At 42.1% G+C, this 26,342-nt stretch overlaps 1 protein-coding gene across 1 annotated transcript in view; it reads left to right on the forward strand.

Annotated features, from left to right (window-relative positions):
* Positions 1–25,599, forward strand: part of LOC139290287 (A disintegrin and metalloproteinase with thrombospondin motifs 16) — a 48,853-nt gene extending 23,254 nt beyond the window's left edge. The window contains exons 10-24 of the mRNA XM_070912013.1: positions 2,155–2,308; positions 4,770–4,865; positions 7,882–8,030; positions 9,179–9,351; positions 9,496–9,626; positions 9,952–10,075; positions 10,315–10,559; positions 10,706–10,841; positions 12,729–12,855; positions 23,301–23,505; positions 24,260–24,454; positions 24,598–24,654; positions 24,746–24,961; positions 25,161–25,308; positions 25,484–25,599. Coding sequence (XP_070768114.1) covers positions 2,155–2,308; positions 4,770–4,865; positions 7,882–8,030; positions 9,179–9,351; positions 9,496–9,626; positions 9,952–10,075; positions 10,315–10,559; positions 10,706–10,841; positions 12,729–12,855; positions 23,301–23,505; positions 24,260–24,454; positions 24,598–24,654; positions 24,746–24,961; positions 25,161–25,308; positions 25,484–25,599 — 2,272 coding nt within the window. The remainder of the gene's footprint in view (positions 1–2,154; positions 2,309–4,769; positions 4,866–7,881; positions 8,031–9,178; positions 9,352–9,495; positions 9,627–9,951; positions 10,076–10,314; positions 10,560–10,705; positions 10,842–12,728; positions 12,856–23,300; positions 23,506–24,259; positions 24,455–24,597; positions 24,655–24,745; positions 24,962–25,160; positions 25,309–25,483) is intronic.
* Positions 25,600–26,342: the final 743 nt, after the last annotated feature.

Genomic DNA, 26,342 nt, shown 5'->3' on the forward strand with positions numbered 1-26,342 from the left:
AGTTATCTGAGACTCCTAAATGTCTCTACCTTCATCTGCTGTGGAGGGGAGTGTTGTGTCAGCCAACAGAGTTTACGTCACACTCACTCTAAATCTGCCTCTCCTCAGTCAGCTATGACAGAGAGGTCTGTGCCAACACTGTATGTATGTATAGTCAGATGCTTTATCTGAGCTCTTTGTCATTCCTAAAATGGATGGACAACTTCAATGGCAGGGGAAGCAAAACCCCCTTTAAAGGTACTTGAAGTTGTTTTTGTTTGTATGAGCACTGGTGAGGCCCATCAAAAAGTCAGTGATACATGAGAGCAACATGGTTCTCTTGAGGACCCATTTCTTTTCCCAGAGTCAAAGAAGACACAAAGGACACAGTTTGGCCTGTTGGTCACCTTATAGCCAACATCTGAGGAGACAGTCTCTTGTAGAAGCTTGTGACATTTTGGGAAATATGCTTATCCGCTTTCCTGCCGAGAGTTAGAGGAAAGATCGATACCATTCTCAAGTCTGTACGATAGGTATGTAGCTGGAGGCAGCAGCCAGTTAGCTTAGCTTAGCATAAAGACTGGAAACAGGGGGAGACATCTAGCCTGGCTATGTACAAAGGTAGCACAATGTGCAATACCAACACTTCTAAAGCTCACTGACTGACTGACACATTCTTGCTTCCATACAAATCTTATTTCATGGGGGGGGGGTTATGTGCCAGACTGTTTCTTGGACTGAAGCAGTAACTTCCGGGCAACTAGCCAGGCAACTTTACACTTTGTACAGATTAAACAAATGAAAAACAACGTGTTAATCACTGATCTGTAGAGGTGCTGATAGGCAGATTTTGTTATCTTCTGACCAGGCTGGCTGTCTTTATGCTAAGCTAAGTAAACTGGCTGTTGGCTCCAGCTACATGGTCACTATAGACTTGAGAGTGGTATCGATTTTTCTTAAATACCATTTTGGTGAAGCTCTGAGTATTTTGTCAGAGGTGTTGACTCAAACCAATGATCACTTTCAGGTGAGAATCCACCTGGAACCACTGTTCCTCTCGCCAGTCCTGTAATTGGCATGTGTCATCAAGACCTTTGAGACTTTTTCACTTACCACATAACATCATTTTGTTGTCTCTGATGTACCAACAAACCAGGGTGAATATAAAATGGCCAACAATTTTTGTCTGGAAGAGATGAGTCAGGAGATCAGCAGGGAATCCTAGAAAAGAATGGGTGCTTTTATTATTTATTTTTTTATCCCCAGCTGATGATGATCTTGTGGCGTACAGTGCTCACAGCTTAGATGCTGGGAAAACATTTTGTCCTAAGCCTCTTGCAGTGCCGTTAGTGAATACAAGAAGCTGATCTGTCCTGAGATCCTGCAGATTAGCTCCATTGGGCTTGTCATTTTATGTGTGAGTGAGTGACTGCCTGCCTGCATGCGTGTTTGCCCACAAGCCTTACTTGTGTGCCTGTGTGTACACTGTAAATGTAATGTATTTTTCAGAAACCTTATTATGTGAATAATGTAGAGTATCAGCATATTACACTTGCAGAACAGCCATTGTTCTCTGTAGACACATAGGACCCATAAAGCAACAGAAGATCTCACACACACGTATATATATTCTGCTAAAGCAATCAGGACCACTCACTAGCACGATGAACCCTTCCAATATATTTTTGCCTTTTCATGCACTTTCCACCATATTTTTTTATCCCCTGCCTGTAGTGTATAAGCTGTAAAACATTTCTGTATAGTAACCAGTGATATCAGTTAACATTGGAAACCCCCCGCTGGTGTTAGGATATGAGCGATATGGGCATGGATTTTTTTTATGTCTGTCATAATTGAGTGTCTGATGCATTAAAACCTTTACTCGCAGGGTTTGAGTTTGGCAACTTGTTATGTCTCCACGGCAACACTGTACGGTACTCTCCAAAGTGGGAGACAATGGAACGTGGTGGACTGTGTTCTCTGTTGTGGAATTTCTCTGTGCACAGCATGGAGCCTTATATACCAGCGACCTTACATGTTGTATATCACCAAAGTTGTTTACAGATGAATGATTAATTGTATTCTTCCTTGTCTTGTGTCCTCTCTTTTCTTCTTATCTCTCTTTTTCTTTACCTCCTTTTGCATCACTTCCTCTTTTACTCTCCTCTCCTCCAGTTCTGCCCAGGCTCTGTGCTTATCAGATGAACCCAGAGCAGTCAAGGAGTATCGGTACCCCGAGAAGCTGCCTGGCGAGCTGTACGATGCAGACACACAGTGTAAATGGCAATTTGGGGAGAAGGCCAAACTCTGCACCCTCGACTTCAAGAAGGTAAAATTGATTTTTGACTTCATTATGCCATCCCATGCTAATTTTAAAATGAAATTAAAAAATCCCATGCCATGCTGTAATTCTCAGCAGTTTTCTCAGCACACCCACTCATACTCGAGTGCTTAATTAGTTTAAAACAATCTGGTGGCAATTGTGTCTTAGGAAAAACAGAGAAAGAAATTGAAAGTGAGATGGGGGGAATGAGGTAGAGGGAAAAAAGGACGAATGAAGGAAAGAGGAAGGAAAAGAGAAACTGATTAGGGTTGCGTGCCCTCATGTGCATACAAACATGCATGCATACTGTACTCTCTCTCCCTCACACACAAAATAAACAGTGAGAGTTATAATACTCACTGGGATGGATGACTAAATATACACTGGAATGTTGCCAATGGGAATCTCTCCTTGTTGCTCTCCCATTGTCTCATTACTGCTGATGTTACTGTTTGAGGTACCGTGCCTGAGTCCAGATCGGGTTTAGATCACTTCAATGTTAATGACACAGTAAAGGCGTTTTAAATCATTGGTGTTCTTGCATCTGGATTAGAGATCTTCATGGATCCCAATATGGTACCCCTGAACCTCGCCTGAAGATGGTCCTGCCCTTCCAAGGAAAGGGGTGAATGGAGGGGTTTCTTTTGGAGCAGTTTTGAGCTCTCATATGTATAAAAGAATAGTATACTGAACTCCTCTAAAGGTAAATTCACACAGTTAAGGTTAGATTACCAACCCGGCAAAGTGAAGTTGAAATTAGGTCAAGTCATTAATACAAATAGATTGCGGTGGTAGTGCAGTGGTTAGAACTGTCACCTAACAGCTACAAGGTTCTGGATTCGAACCTTCCAGGTTAGGGTGCCTGCTGCCCATGGATTTATTGTGTGCTACACTTTCTTATACAATTTATTTATTTTAACAACTTTATTTGACCATTGAGCAGCCTTATTCCTGTAGCACCTGAAAAGGACACACTGGTCAATTTTTTCTGAATTATGCCACTCCTGAATGTGACTTGAATTGTTTGGAGTAAAGACAAAGTTGTTGTTTTTTTCGTCTTCCTCCTGTAGTGTCTTTTGTTTTTTGCTTTATAGAAGAGCATGCTGGAAAAACAGAGTTGGGATTATTAGCTGGATTTGAACCCCTCATATCAGCACATGGTATCCTCTTTAGCTCTTCTAAACATCCATGCATTATTTCTGTTATAAGATATCTGAGAATTGCTCCCTTGTGGTTTTGTTTTTGGTCTTACACTGTCTTTCCTCATGCACCTGGTAGCAGAAACGTGCACAGGACCCAAAAATCCCCAAGCAGCCATCATGCTCACTGTCTTTCCAGACACTTGTTACTCATAAAAAAAAACTACAAGAATCGGCCTCAGTGGCGCAATTCATCGTGTAATGAATTCATATTTCATGAAACTTTTTGGCAGTCGTTGTCAAGATAAGGTGCCGCTGGAGGAGCCAAATGATACTCTCTATGGTGCGTGTGTGTGTGTGCGGTTAGATAGAGCTGGGTTACCCTAGCAAAAAGCAAAATAATATGTTTGGGTTTTTTTTCCCTTTTTCTCTCTTCAACTCAGTCTCTGTCTCCCTCTGTCCATCATCTCTCTCTGTCTTTTCCTTCCATCACTCACTTACTCTTTTCCCTCTCCACTCTGTCCCTCTCTCTGCCATTTTTACTGCCACGAAAGGCCTGAGCAAGCAAAACAGCTGGACAAATAGGCCTTGGGATGAATTCCATGGTGGCTCTTGGCAGCAACAAGCCGAGGCCGAGGTGCCTGTCAGCATCTGCACCGAGTTGTCAAAATCTGATATAGTCATTCAGATAGTAATAGAGTGGACATGTTAGAAAGTAGCAGGCCATGTTTCTCCGGCAATGTGAGCAGGGAAACCACCCGGTGCTCCCATCTGAATCTTTCAGACCACTGCTGAAAAACACAGCCATGACGTCATGTAAGTTTGGTAAGGCCTTTGTGCCCCGTTAATGCACGGTATTGCATAGCATTATCTCTTTGTTTGAATTTTTATTTCCTGGGTGTGTTTTTCATTTTTTCTGACTGTGAGATGTATTGTATGTTAGGAAAAATAATGGGTGTACGTTTTTCTTATCATTGATGCATTGGGATAATGCCTCACAACACTGCACCAAACTGCATACATACTTTTTTTCTTAAATGTTGTTATCCTAGCTACTGAAACATAAATATTTGGGAGATACAAGGTTGCTGCACACTGATACCTTGCCAGAAGATCATTACTCAGACAATCTCTGTGTCAGCAAGTTTCCATCAACATGTTTTAATAGCTCTCTAGTGGCAAAATAACAATGTTATCATAATTTATAGTCCTTCCCATTGCTAGCTTTGTTTACAGCTGTTGTGAGAAGGATAGTGAAATTTGGAGCACTAAAACATGTCAGCAGCGCCATGTAACTTGCTCTTTGCCTTTCTCCCGTGTTGTTACAGGATATCTGCAAGGCTCTGTGGTGCCACCGTGTTGGGAGGAAGTGTGAGACCAAGTTCATGCCAGCTGCTGAAGGCTCTGCCTGTGGCCCTGATATGGTGACTTAACACGTGTTGTTGTGTGTGTGTGTGTGTGTGTGTGTGTGTGTGTGTGTGTGTGTGTGTGTGTGTGTGTATGAGGTGGAGGGGGTTGGGTGATATGCTCACAAGCTTTGTCACCTCAAGAGTGCCATCACATGACTGGCATGGGAACCCATTCACTTCTATTGGACTTTTTTATCCATCGCCTTTGAGGCAATTCAAGTGCTCATACCAAAGACGTTTCCATCAGCTAGCAGGGACATGCAGCCAGATACCTCTTTCTTCAGGATGTCATTACTCATGTTTTTAAAAAAATATATATATATATGCACCATCCATTCAGGCGGTAGAGTTTCCCTTTAATCATATCATCACTATGATAACCTTTGTTCCATTTCAGCCAATGGAGCCAAAATGATTTTGCAGTTGATATGCCTTTGACAAAACTTTGCGTTGTTTTGTCAAATAAGGACATGCTGTGTTGTTGTTTTTTCCCCATTGCAACATCTTACCAAATAAATCCACAAATGAAAGGCACCAAACAAGAGCCTTGTACAAGCATTTCTTTGCAGTTTTGGTGAAAATATGCCCTCCAACAGAACAATGCAATTCAAACCAGAACATTGGAATTGACAGCTCTCAGACTCCCTGCGCAGTCTTAACAGACTGATCTGCCTAAGATCAATGACACAAGTGAATTCAATTTTGGATTTCCCCTTTAAGGCATCAGTTGTCCCAGTACTGCTTAGTATTATCAACTGTGTGACATTTAGCATAAGAGGGGTAGAGCTTGTAAAGAGATGTCTCACACACTGACGCATGCATAGATTCCTCCTCCAAGGGATACCACAGACCTCTGAGTGAGTAAATTGCTCAAGACAAAGAGTGGTAGTATTTTATAAGATGAGCGGGCTGGATTGATGGACATATTATTGTAAAACTAACATTTATTGAGTGTTTTAGTGCTGTATAGTGCTGATAGTCCCACTCAGTTTGGACATTTCAAGACAAAAGGCTTTGAACTAAGTGACACTGCACTTTTAACGGCGTCTTTTTACACACCAATGTGTCCCAGCGCAGACCAATAAATGAACTTGTAAGCGACAAGTTTGGATTTGACTTTATGTTTTAGATTTGGGTTCATTTGAGTGCAGTGTCAATAAAATCTCTCTTTTTAATAGAGGTACCACACTCTCCCTCCATTATTTTACCTCAGGGAGCAGCTGCAATTGGTTTGTTGCTGACACGGCAAAAAATATGCCATTGGGGTTTGGGCCAAAAGGCAATCTGTGCTCTTTATTTATTCTTTGTTTCTTTCCTTACTTCTTTCAAGATGATTCTCCCCCAAGGCTTGCGTTCTCTCTTACCCTCTCTCCCCTGACAGCCCCTCATCGCCATTTGCCTCTCAATATATTGAACTTGATGGTTTAATCCCGCCCTCTTCCTCCACGGGACAATTAACTGAACACAAACAATGACAGGCTCACTTAGGAATCCGTGGCACTCAGCCGCAGGGGGAAAACTGAGGGGAAATCAGCTGTTCTAGTTCTTAGTCAAGGACCACGAGATTAGCTGGAGGGGAGTGTGTGTGTGGTTCGGTGTGAAGGCATGAACACACAGTGAGAACAAGAACAGCTGAATATATGCCCCCTATCAATACTAACGCATCAGTGTGCACAGTGTGTGTGTGTGTGTGCGTGAGATCACTCCAAAGCAGGCAGTTGAGTATATTGTGACTGATGTCATCTTGACATGTACAAATCCAGTTCAATCCTGTGCCAGGAAACAGCTTGTGACATAATGTTGCTTTAAGTGAGTCTAGGTTTTGCAAAGTATTCTCACATTACATTCAGGGATTTTGAGCGAAGTGCTGCTCATTTTGGAACACATGATTGGTTGGTTGGTTAATGACTCGGCCGTTTTTGAGGGGGTATGAGGTATGTCTATCCTGTAGTGCCTCCATCAGCTCATGCAGTAAACACAACAGACAAACTCTCTTCACAGAACTTTACAGAGCCATTTACTTTAATATTCCTCTTCTGCTGTGTCTGGTTGCCTCATGTACATTTGGCAATGTTCATGGGCAGAAAGCCACTTGGTCAGGGTGAGCCCTGAGCAGAGGGGTGGTGGTATCTGAGGGGGTAATTGTGAACCCCAATGAAGCCTCCTCTTTGTAGGGTAAAAAGAAGCAGCTGGTGACTTCATGTGTGTACATGGCTCTCAGCATGCTGGCCACCAGTGCAAGTTAGCATTGTGAGAGGAATTTGCCCTTTTCAAACTGGGAGAAGACGGGACACATTTTGGAAAATGCATACTAAAAACTCTGTCTGTTCCAGTTCACTTCTTTCAATAGGCCACAAAGACGCTGATACCCCACCCTTGTAGTTGATTTGCACTGGAAAGAAGTGAAATTATCTCAGTGACTTGGCTGATATTTATTGTTTTGTTTCAGAACTAAAATTGTTTTTCAGCAGTGAAGAAACATTGCTTTACTGATTTGTGCATGGCAACAGTATTTCAACCTGTTTCATGTTTTTGTAGTTGAATGTTTTACTTTTACTGCTTTTGAAAATATAAAAATGTCAATGAGGGGAAAAACCAATGGTTAAATGCAGTCTCGGGCAACATGAAATGCAAATATTAGAAAACAATGATAAGTGTGTTATTTCACTGTAGGAAAATATCCTTGTCAGGTATGAGACAGTTTTTCCACATTTCAGCTGTGTTTGACTTAGCTCTGTCTAGCTGATGACAGCTCAAGGTAGCGACGGTTCAAAAAGCAGCGCAACTGGAGTTTCACTGATTGATTGTGAGTAGGTAACCAGGACTGGACCACGACCTTTTCTAACAGCAGTTGAACCTAAAAGCTACATCTTACAGACTTCTTCTATGGTTTGACAAACAGTCATCATAAAGACGATAAAGGGCAGGGTCCCATGGAAAGTCTGTATGTTTCTGACTCTTTTATAACACTTTGGTCTTTGCTTGTGTGTGCCTCCGTCCCTCACACTTATAATTCCCTCTCTTTCTCCAGTGGTGTCGTAGGGGCCAGTGTGTCAAACAGGGTGACGAGGGCCCGAGGCCCCAGCATGGTCAGTGGTCAGAGTGGTCGTCCTGGTCTGCCTGCTCGCGAAGCTGTGAGAGTGGAGTCACGTATCGAGAGAGGCAGTGCAACAGCCCCAGGTAGAAATATTCACAATAACAGTCCCTAACAAACAAGCACAGCAGCGCCTGTCAGCAAAGACAAGGAGAGCACAAAAATGTCAGCAAACATGCTTCGCTTTCTTGTCAAGAGTTAGATAAAAAGACTGATACCACTCTCATGTTTGGACACGCTGCATCTTGTTTTTTTAATTCAGGCACAAACAGAAACAAAATGTAAAAATGACTTTTGACTGATTTTGCAAGGAGTAACATACTATTTCTTAGCGAGCAACACCCGGGAGCAGTGACTTTGGCCATATCCTACTGACTATGCTTTGGTACGGAGCTGGCCTGTACTGTTTGTGATTACTTGACTCTAGGCCAAGGGTATATTAAGACACATGATTAAAATGGTGAAGATCGCTCACATGGATCTGTCGCTTCATCACTTATCAGCTCACTTAGTCTCCTACTCATCAGTCACTCAGGATTATTTGCACCGCCAGTCAGTACGGGGGCCCTATCCCAAATGCCGGGGCCGCCTCTATATCATGTCATGCCAAGATCCTGACAAGTGGCGGGCTAAATTAGACAGAGAGTGATGAGGAGAAAGAGAGAGAGGGGAGGAAAGATGGTGATGGTGGTGGGTAAGGAAGACAAAGACAGGCCAGGGGAGAGAGAGGAAGGGGGAGAGAAAGGGGGGTTAGGAGAGATGACAGAGAAGGGATTAAAAAAGCGAGAGATGAAATGCAGAGATATAAAGGGAGAGAATCTGAGAGCAAGAGAGAGATAAGTGACAATGTGATTGGAGGGCTTATAGAAGGTGTAATTGTCCCGTGGAGGGGATTTTAAGGAACGTAGCCCGGGGACATACACCTGTGATTGGAGAAGCCTTCACAAAGGCACACTCACACACACAGCCACATATGCAGGCAAGCATACACACATATTAGTCATGCCAATGCACAGAATTACAATGCAATTCAATATCATTCATAATTGAACACAGTTTTGTTCACTCAAATCAAATGCAACATTTTTCTTCCTCAGAATTTCATTTGAATACATTGCTATCAGGACTTTACGAAGAAAATAACTCCAGTGAAATATGGAATATTAAATGGACAGTATTATGCAACAAATGGACAGCTTTGTTTTTTTTATGTATTTTCAATCTTTCTCTGCAGACCTGCATATGGAGGGAAGTTCTGCGAGGGCTCAACCAGGTCGTACAAACTTTGCAACACTAAGGATTGTCCCCCCAACACCACCGACTACAGAGCGCAGCAGTGTGCAGAGTTCAACAGCAAGCAGTTCAGAGGATGGTTCTACACCTGGAGGCCGTACACTAGAGTGGATGGTGAGACAGTTCTTCCATTCATTTTCAAAATTACTCAGGAAATGATACAATATTGGGGAGAGGATTTTACCAACTAGCCATGTCATGGTAGTAAACATTTTGCTTGTGGCCTCCGGCCCCTGTGGTTATTTTCTTTCCTCCCAGATCAAGATGTGTGTAAGCTGTACTGCTTTGCTGAAGGCTATGATTTCTTCTTTGCCCTGGCCAGCAAAGTCAAGGATGGGACACTCTGCTCACAGGACAGTTCTAATGTCTGTATTGATGGACTGTGCGAGGTAAGACTTTTTAAAATGTCAAGCAGTGAGACAGTAACACGGTTTGATTGAAGAACGATTTCAAAGCGTTTGGAGTTAGAGCTCGATTTTTTAAAAAGTCTTTGAAGTTGAGCTATAAATTAAAGAGGACATCAATGGACACGCTTGCTGTGCTGTTTCACAACTACTTTAAATGTCATGAAAAAGAAGATATTGACTTGTCACCACATGCAGGATAAATGATGGTAGTTCTCAACTGTAATTTATTTCATAGTATGATGGAATCCTGCATTTTATATATGTAATCTACTTTTTTGTCAAAAGCAATGATGTTTTCCTCCCACAGAAAGTGGGCTGTGACCGTGTTTTGGGCTCCACGGCTGTGCCTGATGCTTGCGGGGTGTGTAAAGGAGACAACTCCACCTGCAAGATCTATAAAGGACAGTACACCAAGCAGCATTATACTAACCGTAAGTCAGAGTAGTTCAATTGTCCAGTTAATTGGTTTTAGTGATTTCATTTGAGAAATTTTAATGGCCACTGATTTGTTTCATTATCCCAGATGCTGAAACTGCATTTTCCTGCCTTTTATCGTTTTAGAGCTAGAAAATGTGTGTGGCTTACTAAAATCTGGTTTTGTTATTGTTCTGATTGTGGGTTTTTTTTTGCAGCTTTTGGTGTTTGTTCAAATTTTTGTACACTTCCTCAGAGTACTATGGGGTGGTAACCGTCCCAGCGGGAGCTCGGAGTATCCGCGTGATGGAACTGAATACATCCAGCTCCTACCTGTCTGTCAGGGACACCCAGAGACGCTATTACCTGAACGGACACTGGACGGTGGACTGGCCAGGCAGACACCCCATCGCTGGAGCCATTTTTGAGTACAAGAGACCTTACAACAGACCAGAGAGCCTCATATCAACTGGCCCCACCAATGAGACACTAGTCATAGAGGTAAGGGGTCAGTGGACACAGAAAGCTGGTTTGACTGATTATTTTTCTTTCATTCCTCTGTGGTTTACTTTTTTTTATTTGCCCCTTGATTACTTACATCTATACATTTATGTTACTTTTTGTTGTCCTCGTTCTTTCTCCTGTAGATATTGTTGCAGGGCTGGAACCCAGGTGTACGCTGGGAATACACTCTGAAGAAAGCTGATGAGAAAAGGAATCACATTAAACACAATTATACATGGGCCATCATACGCTCCCAATGCTCAGCAACTTGTGCCAGAGGTATGTTTAAACATGAATGACAAAATGAATGACTGAGCTTCTGTTTGTAAAAAAGAATTGCAATACTTTTTTTGTGTTTTACTACATAGATTTAATTCTAAAATCATTTTGAAGTCTATTGCATTGAGGAAAAAGAACAGTTCACCGTCAGATCTTCAATCTGGCCCAGCATCTAAAGCTCAGTCTGACCTCTCTGATCTGTAATAAGGCTTTTAGCTGCAGGTTAAATGGAGAGGGGAGCGTTCCCATCATTACTGAGGGGACATCAGTGGCTCTTGTTTGGGACTGGTGGGACCTCTTCTTGTTCCACTGGAAACCTGCTATTACGTGCACACACGCACAAAGAGATCCGCTAAAGCAAGCAAGCACACACATGCATGGCTTCGACCAGTGGCCTTTGTCCCACCAGAGGCCTAGTATTAAACTAGCACATACACACACACACACATGCAAAGACCTGGGCAGACCCTGGCATGGTGATTTAAGACTGGAGGTCAGTGGACAAAGGCGTATATGTGTGCATGAGAGTGTGTGTGTGTGTGAGAGTACTCATGTGTTTACTCATACACATTTTTCTTTGCAAGTGCTTGTATGTGCATGGGTGTATTTGTGTGTGTGTGTGTGTGTGTGTGTGTGTGTGTGTGTGTGTGCACTTGCTTTCCTTTATGAGTGTGAACAAAGCCCCCAGTGTAAAGTTCCTATTGATTGACACTGCAGGTTAAAGTTCCCCACCCTGGTCTGTTGCGGCCCACCCTAATCACCTCCACCTCTTTATGTCCTGATTGTAGGCCATGATGGGTTGGGGGTCATTTACTATATTAAAGAGTGTGACTGACTAACTGACCTGTATGAGTTGAGATGTGCAGATTGACCAAGCCTAAGGCCAAATACCAACCAGGGGATCCATGAAGCTGGGGTTCAAGTTTCACATAAATCAAACAACATGGTCAGATGTGCATTTGTGCCCGAAATCACCAACACAAACATCAGGGCATTTAAAGATGTTTATTAGAAAGTAAATGATGATACTTAACACTTGGGCAGTTTGTTGATTTTCTTTGAAATTAACTTTCTTTGTTATAGCTGATTTCATGTGTTACAGAGATAAGACATTTTCTTTGCACATCACACATGCAGAAGGAGGTGTGGTAAAAAGCCACACATGGGTTTAAATATCCATCAACATACATTTTACTACCTAGAAGGTATTTGAGTGTCAGCGTGAAACCAGCATTTGATAGCATCCTGACAAGCAGCTTGACACACTATGACTTAAAGGCAGAATGAGTTCAATTCAAAGTTGGTCCCTCCTCCCCAGCTTGCAGCTTCCTCTTGAAAGCGTGCTTACGATCTGGCACCTGGTCGCTATATTTTTATAGAGTCCCACCCTCACACCCTGAGCACTGTTATTGGCTGGGGGCTACACACTCGCTGCCCAAAGGTTGACGACCAGAAACCTCCCGAACACAGCAAAATAAGAAAATACAGGCAGAGGGCAGGGTCTCACACACTTGGGTCTCAAGTGATGAGTTAAAGGGAATATTTTTGGATGAGTCGATACATATTTGTTTTAGGAAAATCCTTCACATTCTGCCTTTAAACAACAATGCTGTTTTGTTGTAAGTTCCAAATAACTTTTTTTGTCAAGCTGCTGTTTCCAAGGTCAAGAATGAACCTTCAAGCTCAATAACACCGGTGTTTTTATACATCTGTGCCAATAATCTCTAATGCCCCTATCCATCACAGTAAATATGAGCCTGCAGTTTTGCTTTTCTGTTATTTTATAGAAGCCAAGAGGCAGACAGAACAGGGTGTAACTCAAAATGAAAATGATATTCTCCTTTTAATGAGGATGTGCCTGAACTTATTGATATGTAACCCATACAGGCCAGATGAACACCAAGTCAGCGTGCTACAAAGACTTGAGAGTGCAAGTGAATTCATCCTACTGCAATCCCAGATCAAGACCAGCTACTGGACTGATGCCTTGCAACACCCAACCATGTCCCGCCAGGTCAGACCCTTTGCTCTCTCATATGTCAGTGTTGTGTTTGCTAGTCATAGTAGTGATGGTTACTACTCAGGAACTTGTCATGGAATCAAAGGGTTCTCCATTGCAATTGGTTCTGCGGCATGGCTCTAGGAATGGCAATGTCTGTCGGTTGGTCCACCACTCCAGACTGTAATATCTAAATAACCATTGGATGGATTGCCATAAACATGCCACATTTTGTACAGATATCCATGGTGCACAGAGGATAAATCCTCCTGACTTTTCCTCTAGTGCCACCATGAGGTTGACATTTTTAGTGAATTATCTCTATTGGATTCTCTAACTATTGGATTGTTTGCCATGAAATTTGGTACAGACACTGCTTTGGTTTATAACTAAATACCTGCAAAACTATTGACATTCCCATTCAGCCTCAGCTATGCTTTGTGTATAGTGCTAATTATCAAATGTTAGCATGCTAACACGCTAAGCTAATGTGGTGAACATGGTAAATACCTGCTTAACATAAGTTAAGCTCAAGGACTTTGGCGCCAAAGCACAGCTTTACAGAGTCGCCAGCTTGGCTATATTCTCTTTTTGTTAAGATTAGAGTTTATGTGATTTAAATGTCACAACTCATTCAACTGAAACCTAAGTAATGTCAATGATAATTTGTGGCTTTAAACGTTTGGGAATGATGTCATCAAAATATCTGCACACACTAATTGGCTCTCAATCTGGACATCATTAAAAAATGGTATTTGAACGCTGCAGACATATCCTCATATTTTCCTGATACATACTTTTGGATGGAAAAAGACTTCATATTTGTCCCTTCTAGACTTCAGGGTATGTCAATTATTCAGTTGTTCAAGTGACGTACCCTGGAAGGGCTTTATAGTATACTGTAGGCTGTGTGACAGCCAAAAGCATTGCTGGCTATATCAGCTCAACATTCTGTACATGCATGTTCATGTTTGGAACTTGAGGAGGCGCTTTAGGGGCCACCAGCCAAATAAGTTGATATATAGTTATTCGAGCTCACTATGCCAATGAGTATCTTGTGGACAGCATATTAAGTATTTTGTCTTAATGATATCCATTTCTCTGTCTTGTCTTTCTGTATCTCTTGGGGTTTAGTCTTTTGTCTTTCAACCTTCTGTCCTTTTCACCCCCACCCCCCCCCACCCCTCCTTACTGCCATGTGTTAGTGGTGGTCTCCAACACCTACACATCTGTTCTGTAATTTCTTGACATGCAGTGTCAAAAAGAGCTGTTTATTGGTTGAGTCAACTCTTCCCAACTTCCCACAATATCTTCTCATAATAGAGCGAATGAAGGGTATTCTCCACCCTTTCCCAGCCCAGTAAAGCACCTGTTCCTTTCATGTAATGAAAAGTAACTTGGCGAGACACAGAGAAGAAGGAGAAGTTCCACTGGATATTCTGTTCATGTCTTCCTCCAGTTCAGCATGATACCTCACCAACTGTCAGGAATAGTTAGCTTCTGTGTTTGTTTAATAAGCAGGCCAAGGACTTGTAAACCTTTTCACATGTAGCATCACTGTGGGACCAAAGCTCATAACAAAACACCAGCTCTCCAACCCTATCAAGACCCAACAGAGACATCACATTTAAAGGTGTAGTTTAAGAAACACTGCTTTAGGCAGAATGCACTGCCAGCATAATTGATGGGGCATCCAAATCCTGGTGATACTCAGATTTTTTTGGGTATTCAAGAATATTTTGTAGTTGGGAACCAAAGTAGGAAATCATATGTATCATATGTTGAGGTCCACTTCCAAGAGGGCTTTTCTCTCTGTTGTATAATGTCACTGCTGTCACTTAGAGTGGCACTAACACATTTTCTATGATGTATGACGATACCAGGCAGAAAGAGAGTGGGAGAGAGACCCACTAATGGTTCTGTGGTTCTAGGGTGTGGTTCTATGGGATCTTGGCTCGGCACAGTCGGTTCGGGTCACTGTCTACACCCCTGACACACAGGGCTAAGGCAGAGGATCAAAGATCAGTCAACGTGGTCCAATGCTGCGGACATCATAGGGAGTGGTGCGCCCGTTGACAGGCAGGACATGAATGAACACACACACATTAAGACACACACAGGGGAAATGTCCCTCCCTTGTCTGTGTTGCTCTGGACAATGTCATGAAGGGTAAAACCAGGGCCAGAAAACAAATCAGTGAAAGACACTCTTGGGATAACACTGGTTTTAATGAGAGGGGAACTTGAGATTTTGATGATGAAAATGGGATTTTTTTAATAAGCCATAGGGCGCTGAAAAATATATACAGCAGTATAAAAGAGATGAATTATTGTTTGGACGTTTTTTGTGGGTACTCGTTGTATAACATTTACAACAAGTTATTGGCCACAGAACTTCTAAATACCAATCTTATCTGTGCAGTGACCGACAGAGATGCAGTGTGTCATTCCTACGGCAGCTGTTGTATTACTTCCCCTGAGTGAATTTTCTGCACGTGTAGTTGGAGTGATACATTTCTGAGATATCACGCAGACTTGATCTCTTGGGCTTACATAACCCCTGTAAGAGAAGGTTACCAGTACAAGATACAGAAAAGATGCATAATGGGTTTCTTACTCCCATGGCTACGTTAGCCTACACCCTGATATAGAAGCATCCACCAGCTTCACTTCACAGATGAATGGGGATTTTTAACATAACCCCAACAAAATAATGTAGAATTAAATGCTCCTTGGCCTTTGAAGTATTGCTGTGTAAGGTTACTACCATAGGTAGTAAGTGATTTAGCTAGACATGATAATTTGCAGCAGCCTTTTCAAAACCAAAAAAGGCTAGAAAAGAAACACCACCCTCCAAACTTCTTATATGCTTCGATATACTAAAGCTTTCTTCAACATGGGGAGAAATACAAAGCTTGACAGGCCTGCTGCGCTGAGTTACGGTTGCTAAGCTATAATTGGACAATCAATGTTCAGGGGCAGGGGTTTAGCCAACAGTCAATTAACCTACACTTTGTTTGAAATAATAAAATATATTAACTCTGGTATTTGCTTATACAGTTACTTCCTCTGTGCTTGTGTAGTTCACTGTTTGCAAATATTAGCCAAGCACAAAACATTGTGTAACCTATGTGCATCCATTCAACACTACCCTTATTTTTGACATCTTTCATGGAAATTGAGGACCGCAAGTGCAAACCAAATGGAGGAAATTCTTAACTGCACTATTAAATGCAAAAATGAGAAATACCACTCATAAGCTTCTTTGCAGGATAGATGCAGAATATGTGCCTCTACCAGGATTACGCACAGATAAAGAAGGACAGTTACAGTGTAGTAGATGCCGGTCTCCCAAGGAATAACAAGAGCGTTTATCTGGAGACTTTTGACAGCTGCTGTTGAGGCGTCAATTCCTCTGTGCCTCTATTCTGAGTATTCCCATGTACACTCTTAGCAATGGTCTGAAATATCAGCCAAATTCTTGCAAATGAAGTGGACACTGCTGACAAGTTGTGCCTTGATTTACGAGCAGAGAGGGGTTTAGCTGAGACATTGACCTCATCTTGGTCTTCATGTGGATGAAAAAATTCTGTTGTTGTGTCCAAATGTGACTTTGTAAAAACGGTTTTGTTACGTTGTGGCCGAGCCAAGCCTTTTAAAATATGTTTAGAACTCTCATTATTTCTTAATATTGGGAGGCCATGTCAGAGACAGGCACAATAAGGCCTTTTTGCATCTTTGTTCCTGGACATCAGTGCCTCTAATGCTATGAGTCACTTTCTATTAGTGTTTGCTAAATGACTGAAATGTAATAGGTGTTATTTTCAATTATTAAGAAGCAATGAAATGCAAATACTGGAGAGAAAGAGAGACATATAGAAAGAGAAAACTATCTGTGGTGTTGGAGATTCTGGTTGTATATGCAACATAGTTTTTGTCTGTGCTCATATGTATATAACGTATACATAAAATAACATATACAGGAAACACGTCATTGTGTATGATGCTGTTGTTGCTGCCATCATGTTGCCAAGAGCAGAATGACTGGCCATTAGCTGCTGTCTGGCACACACACATACACAGGAAGAAGACAGGGCAGGGCAGGAGAGGAACAGTGGTGGAGTCTGATTACTATGAATCTCATTCCCACCCAAACTCTCTCACCCTCTCATCAAGACTCCCAAGGAACAATTTTAAGTGTCTCTACTACACGCCACCCAATGAACGCTGCAGTCCAAAGTCTAAAACTACAACAAAATTACAAAATCAACACTGATGCATTTCCAAAAGTATATTCATATTCACTCTCTTTCTCCCTCCCTTTTGTCCTGAATGCTTTTCTTTGAAATGCTCATGAAGTCATCTATTTCTAATCTGCAGTCCATTGCTGGTGACCCAACACCTGCTGAAAAAACCTGCTGTTTCAGAAGGATTTTCTCAGGGATACAGTATTATACAGGGCACCAATATTATGTAATCTGCACTGAAATCATGGAATCCCAGTTAAGTTACCATTTATCTCATGTTTTATAGTAACCAACAGCTGTTGAAAGGGGATTTTTCCTCTGCACAGCACTGTCAGTGTCTGATTATTTCCTTCTTGCTCAGTTTGTGTATGTCTCCGTTTTGGAACAGGTATCCTAGGAAAATCCTGCATGATGACCACAGAGCTGTCTCATGTTCACTGACATAAAGTAGTGATTGTGTTGACAGAAAATATATAAATAAAGTCATCAGAAAAGGAGGCCAGGTCCTGCAGGGTTTGTTAGGTCAGATATTTTAAGTAATAATGGCATGTTTGTGGTTCATTGTGTCATCACGTGTAGTAATGTGCTGTATATTATGTAGTCATTCCTGCTTTGTTTTCACTGTTATATTCAAGAAAAACTGGTACTGTGAGCACAGCGCACCACTGCCAGCCTAACGGATTATTCCCACCCAGGCTAAAAACATCTGCACTCACAGAGTTGTGAGGCACTGGATAAAAGAGTGCACCAAATGTTATGTTAGGATGGCAACCACTATACTCCACCTACAGTCTACATTATTAACTATAGGACCTAATATAATTGAGGTAATTACTGTTACTAAGCTCAGGAAAGAAAACACACTTTAACTAATATGAAGTTTCACCACTGACCGTCTCCTGACAAGATGACTTAAGAATGGTAAAATGTTACTTTATGTTGATATATAATCTCTCAGAAAGTCAAGATTCAGAAATGCAGTCTGTTGCAAATGCATACAGGGTCCAACTTGTTGTTGTTTCCAAAGCTTTCATCCCCATCTTGTGGCCTCCCTCAGCAGATGGAGTTGCTCAGTTGTCATGGCAATGGTTGAGTTGTTGAATGAAGTGCTAAATTATGAAAACAGTTGGTAAAAATGCCAAAAGAATTTCAAACGTACCACAAAAATAGTGAAAACATATCTGTTTTATTTATTAAAAAAAGCATCAGTATCCATTGCGTAGCCCTTTTTGACAACAGACATTTTGACCAGTCAAACAGGTGTAGCTGATAACATTTTTAGTTGCTGCAGAGCCACCGTTAATGTTGTTAGTTCCACCTGTGCTTCTCCTGCTATGACAAGTCAAACTGTGAATCTGATTCATTTGAGAACAATAAAGAAACAAGAGAGCTCTGACGCATTCAAGATCAAAGTGGGCAGACCTATAGAGAGATATTTGACTCGGAAGGAAAGAAAAACTGGTGGTGCTCGTGAAGCAAACACAGCAGCTAAATCCAAAATATGAAGAAGCCTATCTTACTCATAGCCTTGTGTATTAGCCTTGTGTATTTTGTGAGTGGCAGTTGGAGAGGTTAACTTGCATTTTCCACTTACTGCACTCAACAGAAACATGCGTGAAAAGAAACATGCAGGGTCTTGATATTGGTATTTCAATAAAACTTTACTCTTGGCTCTTTTTGGCTCTAGTTTCCCCAATATTGTTACGGGTTGATAAATATGAAATCAGTTTAGTCGTTGAGTAAATTGATCGCGTGACATTTTTTCAGCCTGCAAAGGGGTCATGACAGAAAACATTTGGGAACCATAGGGATACAGTCATTTCCATACACTTTGTGACTTCCTGTAGGAATAAATTACACACTGGTATTCAAGTTATGTATTATGTTTCTATGCCACGCTTACAATGGAAAATGTAATTACATTCATATTGGTAAAAGGGTCGTAGTGGAGTCAGGAAACTGAAGATATTAGGAGAGAAGAGGGCATACATCGAGGAGGACATCGGCAAACTCTTGTTCACAGTGTTTGTGGGTTTACAAGACAAACAATTTCGAGCTTTACATCAGCACATTTGCAGTGTGTGATCATCCTGGCATTATCTGGAAGCCAGAGACAGTGACTGTTTCATTTCCAGTTTTCAGTCAGTACTTAACTGCTTACTCACCCCTCAGGATACAACAGATGCACCATTTTCCTCTCAACCTCTACACACACACACAAACACACACACACCACTTGTCTGCATCCATTTTTGCGAGGGGCACAGCCTCTCTCTGTCCCGTTGCCCCCCTCTCTTACCCACACTTCCTGTCTGTCTGTGTTTCCCTCTGTCTCTGCATGTTTCCTAGGTGAAGCCTTTGAGGTTAGTTGTTAGACCTTTCTGTTCCACCTCTCACCCGTCCACATACACACACACACACACACACACACACACACACACACAAACTCCGGTTGTAAGACCTCCACTGCAGTGTCCATTACCTGGGTGGCTTCAGGCTCAGCTGTAAACATAACCCTAATGGCCTGGACACTTTGATGTGATGTCTTTTATCTGTGTGACCTGTCCAACCCTGTCCTACCCCACATATACACACATACATACACACACACACACACACACACACACACACACACACACACACACAGACTCTGATACCACCAAGCAGCCAGACAAGGATAGCTGTCATTCAAACTCTGTTGTGCTCGGGTGGCAGCGCTTCCAGTCTCTCAGCAGGGATTTGTGGGGCTGTGGCTTCATGACAAACATACACACACACACACACACACTCTGTCTGCTTGTTTGTCTGTCTCACTGTCTGTATCTTTTGAAAGTCATTTATAAATATGTTCTAATTCACATTCTCTCTCTCTCTCTCTCTCTCTCTCTCATGTACACCAACACAGCTACTCCCCTGTGGTTATCTTAGATGCTGATGCTCCTTTCGGATATTTACTTGCTTTCTCTGTCTTACATTCCACCTCTTACAAAGTTTGCACACACCAACCCCTAACAGTATTTACCCACTAATGGATTTGTGTGTTTACACTGAGATAATAGTGGCTGTGAAGTGAATCTCACAACTGTTTACACTCATCTCCTTCATTATCTACAGCTGCGGCTGCTCAGTTGAGCCTGTGTGTACACGCATGTGTGTGTGTGTGTGTGTGTGTGTGTGTGTAAGCATGAGAGGACCCAGATATTGGCACTTTATAAATTGGAAAATGCAACTAAGATCCACCTCTGAGTTAGATGAAAATGTTTATGCTCTGAAGGAACTTCTAGGTGAAGTAATGACAGCACATTAAAACGTCAACTAGAGTTTTGTGGGTTTTTTTCATTATTATTATTACAGAGACAAAATGTTTTTAATTGATGCAAAATTAATGCTGACAAATGTAGAACCTCAATTTATTGCACATTGTCAGTTATCAGTGTTGTTATTGTGTAATTTAAAAATGTATTACATGTCTTATAAATGAATAGTTGTCAGGGTTTGAATATCCAGATATTTATTACATTATTTTCTGAGGTAGAGGAACATTTTCCTATTGGTTGCAGTCTAAACCTCCAGGCTGCATCCCTGTGCTTTTACACTCTGATTACATCTATTTGCAGCATTGTAGTGGAGTGTATACAGATCTCAGATTTCACATTAAACGTTCATAACATGCATATAATATAGTTAGAGTGTTTTTGTAGTGTTTGGGTTTTCTGATGATCACATTAGTTTGTGTATCCTACTCTATTTGAGTTCAGTTTCACAGTTTAATCAACCAGAACTGGTTTCAGTTGTACCGTCATCAAATGCCTGGTATTGTGTAGAAAATGTTATATAGGTATATGTGCATATGTTTCTTTTTTTCACGGTGCATCTGGACAACTTTTTCTTAAAGTTTGTTGGCCCTCCTCATGCATAAACTGTGAGCTGAGACAAAACATGTGCTGGACTGAGCAAAACATGCACGCTAGACTAGACAAGCTGGCTGTGGTCATCAGTCCATCTCTGCAGGTCATACTATTTTGAGGCCCTGCAGTTATTTCATTTTGCTGTGTCTGCACCCAGTCAGTTGGACTGAACAGGCATTACATCATGGAAAAAGGTTTCCGATGCCCCCTCACATTTAGAGCATGATATCATTCTGTCTCACAGTGTGGACATACACTGATATAAGCAGAGAAACACCCACACGCTGACATACACACGTGAAAGCTCAAACACACACACACACACACAGTGGCACAGCCATAAACACTGGTCAGAGGTTATTTAATGTCCCTGGTGAACATCTAGACCGCAGAGGCTATCTGACACCCTGTCCACAGGATATCTGCTCCCCTCATGCTTCTGTCCAGAGAGTGTGATGCTTTCTCCTCCTCCAATAACACTTACAAATGACAGCCGAGGCAAAGATCACAGGGTGGTCTATATCTTGATATGGCATTAATCAGTATATTATGCCAATGGCCATGGCAGTGGGGTCAAGTCTGTGGTAAAGTAAATGCCCTTAAGAATTAAAGAAAGCTCTGATATGTCACCTTCATCATCTACCACACTCAAACCTTTTTCCCATTGTTGGTCAGATGACTATATTCTACTTTTCTGTGCAGAAACTGATATCCAAGATGTGACTAAGGGATGTAAGAAAGCCAAAATAAGATTTAATTAAGTATGCCAGTGTGATGTCATACTGTAGCAAGTTGGTATTAATGTTCTTCGATAATGAATCCACGTTATCAGCTAGCCACTTCAAGCTTGTATGTTACTTTGCAGAAATCCTGTAAGAAATACAAGATGTATTGGATTTCCTCTCTCTTAAAGCCAACAGTGCAAGCGTAATGTGTCCGAATGCGTCTCAGCTCTTGTTTTCGTGGGTCTTCTGCTTGCTTTTATTTTTGTATTTAATGACAGCATGAGGGCTTAGCTCCTATCTCAGAACCAAGGGCCAATAAATATCACGTCAGCATGTTGAATATGTTACATGTATGTGTTGATCACGCGGTTAAATGTTGAAAGTAAACAGCTGAATAGAAATGTTCATCATCCTTTGATGATACTACAGTGTGTATCTCCCCCCTGACAAGCCATAACGTATATAACACCAGATGGAATTTCTCCATCCGTATTTATTTAGATTTCGATAGTGCATGCATTATGCCCTTTAGAGCTATACTCTCCTCATCTTCCTTATACAACATTCCAAGCAAGTGATGCGCAAAATTATTTCAAATAAATTACAATTTGGACTGTTAATATATACAAGTCGATGTGCTGACAGCAATGTTTTTGGGTTGTTTGGGGTAGATCTTAGGAGGCTGGGTGGGTACATTGGGGTGCAGTTGGGGAGAGGATGACAGAGTGTGTGATGAGGGATTGAGCTGCCTGCACCTTGAGTTTGGGGTCACTTGGGATAGATGCATTGAAGCTTTGAGGAAGAGGGAAGGAATAGGAGGCTCAGGGATTAGGCGACTCAGACGTGTGGTCTGCCGCGGCAAGAGTGTTGAAAAAAAAAAGCACTAAAAATAACATAAACTGCACTGTCCTACACTGAGGGTCAGAGGATTGTGTGTCTAAGATGCATTATTATGAAGGATGCTTAACATATATCTTGAAAAGGCCTGGGTTTTGTAATTGCCAACATACATATTTGTTAGGAGTGTGCAGCACAAATGGAGGTAATTGTGAAGAAATATGTGGTGATGTTTAGTTTCAGTGGCGATGAGGGCTGAGTTTAGGCGGGGGGAGGTTAAAACTGTGCAGTGAGGTTTAAGTTACAGTTTAAAAGCCTGGTATTTCGGCTGTTCTGACTTGCTCTGAAGCCAGCCAGCCATGAACAAATGTCTAAGACCCTGTAGAGTTAGGCCTGCAACACTCCAACATGTCTGAGGTCAGCGAGACGGATACTCCTATTCTCCATCTTTACATTTATTACTCACATTGTCTGCCAAGGTGGTCGGTGTCTCTGTGAAAAGTTTCAAATGAGTTAAGGGCCATTTAAGCTTTTGTTATACATACAGTAAGTTCTGGGTTTCAGTCACTTTTATTTTGAAGCATCTGAAGAAGAATGGGGTTTAGATACAGCACAGGGAGTCTTCCACAATTGCTATCATTGTAGAGTTATCGTGTCATTTGCGAATTCCCGCAGGCCCTGTCTGAGTAAGTGATTGAGGAGCTGTGCGTGTTGACTCAGCGAGCTTCTTTTGTGTTGTCCCAGCTGGTCTGTGGGAGAGTGGGGGGTGTGCAGCCGGAGCTGTGGAGGGGGGCAGCAGACGCGGCAGGTCCAGTGTGTCCAGAGAACCAGCCAGACCAACGTAGACGACCTGGCCGACTCTCGCTGTGCCCAGCCCGCCCCAGCCACGAGGCAAGCTTGCAACGCACACAGCTGTCCGTCCGTCTGGAGCACCGGGCCGTGGTCACAGGTAAGCATGTGTGAAAGTGATCTGCCACCGCTGTGGAAGAATGAGAATTTTCTATGTGCTTACACAGATGGTCAGTACAGGCATACTGCTAAAAAAAAACACTTCAAAGTTGCACACTCGCCATTCAGCCTGAAGAGCTCTACACACTGTGTTGTTAAGTGAACCCCGGCATTGATGGCTTCACCACATTTTATGACAGTGGTCTCAGTGGCTTTAAACTATGAATGTGGCCACTGAGACCTCTCGTGTTTTGTTCTCTGTCCAACTCCTGTACATTGTGCGTGGTGACTTGTCTCACTCTTATAACTTTTTTTAACTGCCATTTTACCCCAAATATCCTTAACTATCTGTCATGAATGGTGTCCAGTTTACTTCGTCTCTGGTACTCTGTGGCGAGGTGTAGTGCGTCACAGCCCCCTGTTTCCTGTGGAGGAACACTTTCAAGATTTTGATTGAGGCGGTGCCATAAGATGTGTTCATAGGATCAGAATGAATATTGGGAGCATAGTTGGCTTGTTAAGATCCTTGGGGTGTGACATTTTATTCTATGCCTAAATCATTTAATAGCTACATTATGTCAAATCTTGAATTAATTTTGATAAATCCTATATATCCTAAAAGGCACTAGAAAAATTGAATCCACATAGTCAATATTAAGTAACAATACTGTGTTGTTTTTGTCGCAAATCAGTTGATCTACCAGATAAAAAATGTCTAAAATATCATCGTTATCGTGTTTTTGTTTATTCTGCAGTGTTCTCGTAAGTGTGGCAACGGCTTGAGGAAGAGGACAGTGCTGTGTACGAGCACCAACCCGGGTGCTCAGACACACACACTGCCAGACAGTTTGTGTGCTGGCCTGCCGAAACCCGCCGCTCAAGAATCCTGTTTCATCAAACGCTGCCAGAAACAACGCAAAGTCCAGTGGTTTGTCTCCACATGGCAAGAGGTAATTCAAGAGCAGCTATATGAAAATATGAAGTTAAAATAAATACAGCAGTAGCAATGCAGTATGTAAATTTTTTTTAGCTAATGTTACTAAGTTCTCTCTCTCCATTTCTTCTATGTTCCACTACTTCTTTGATCATCCAGTGTTCAGTGACATGTGGTCGTGGCTATCAGGCGCGCTTCATCAAGTGTGCAGAGAAGGTGTGTATTGTGATCATAAAGAGTAGTTTTCTTCATGTTATGCAATGGCATTGTGTAGCTCACATGGATTTTCTGGGTTTCCATAATATAGGACACTGCAGGAAAATACAGAGAGCTTTCTGCCAAGAAGTGTCACCATGTCCCCAAGCCCGCAGTAGAGCTCCAGAGACCCTGCATCCTGGCTGAATGCCCCGTCCGCACTACCCCACCAGTCCACCGATGGAGCACTTATCATCGCACCTATCCACCTCAACCCCTCCCTCAACCTCCGCCTCGAGCAGAATGGCACTCATCTCCTTGGTCTCAGGTACGTAAACGTAGAGCAGGTTTACATAGCCGAACCGTGCAAGGAGCACTGCATTACATTTGATGTCTGCAGCGTTTCTGCTTTGTAAGCTCATCAACACTTGGTGATTGACCAGAGAGGGGGCATAGAATGTGTTATAAAGTGGTTCATGACATTCATAGTATCCATCATCAAGGTTTCATTTCTGTGTACTCTACAGTGCACAGTGACATGTGGAGGAGGAGTGCAGGCCAGGACGGTCCAATGTCTGGTACAAGGGAAGCCCTCTCCTGGCTGTGCCCTCCATCTTAAACCCTCAATGTCCCAGGCCTGCAACACCAACTTCTGCCCACAACCTGAGAAGAAAGGTACTGAAGCTAACATAATGTAGTGCCATTTCCATGCTTGAATACAAACTAAAGGATGCACTTGTTGCACTTGTAATCTGTGGTCTGAACAGAGTTATCTTGGAATACCCAATCAGAATAGAAACAAGCTTTAATAACTAATTCCTTCTTTTTTTTTATTCTTTTTTTCCCACAGACCTTGCATGTCGGGATTACTTCAACTGGTGTTACCTGGTGCCCCAGCATGGAGTCTGCAACCACAAGTTCTACGGAAAGCAGTGCTGCCAATCCTGTTCGAATTCAAACCTATAATCATACGAAGTGACTCTGTCTGTGACGCAGACAGATAGGTAGTTAGATAGACAAAAGACTATATTTGATGTCCATGCTTGAAAAGACTGTTTTTGCTTTAAGCGTGTGGCGAGCACTGAAAAACAAATGACATTTCAATGGAAGTGCAAGAGAATTGCTGTGCCCTTTCTTCTCCCTGCGATGCCGGACATCTGGATACAAGAACTTGATGCTGACAGCACTACACAGGAATGTGATCAGGACAGTACAAATAAAGGAGAGAATTATGAGGAGGAACTAGCAAAATGGGAATCTTGATTAAAGCGAATAGGACTGACATGTCCAAAAGAAACTGAAAACCTGAAAAACCCCAGCTTTGTTTATATACTGTATGTAATTGAACAGATCTGTACCCAGGACACCCAACGTCTTCCAGTCAACCAAAAGCCAATGATGGCAGGCCAACAGAGAAAACCGGTTGACGAGCTTTCAGGCACTGCCACGCAACAACATGTGATACGCCCCGGTCTGCGCTGCAGTTCTTCATCAATTGAAAATCTGGGGTCTGATAATGAAAAGGGAAGTTTAAAAGAATCAAGTAAGAAAACATAATTTTACTCTAAGGCTTGATAAAAAACAGGCTGGGAATAATCAAAGTAGGCTTCCTCAATAGCTGGACAATAGCAGGAAGCTTTGTAATGTCATGTAAAAAGAAAAAAGGAAAGAAAAAAACAAAAAGCATCATACATGAGAGAAGTATTCTG

Source organism: Enoplosus armatus, chromosome 9, assembly GCF_043641665.1.
Source record: "Enoplosus armatus isolate fEnoArm2 chromosome 9, fEnoArm2.hap1, whole genome shotgun sequence".
In the NCBI taxonomy this organism is placed as follows: Eukaryota; Metazoa; Chordata; class Actinopteri; order Centrarchiformes; family Enoplosidae; genus Enoplosus; species Enoplosus armatus.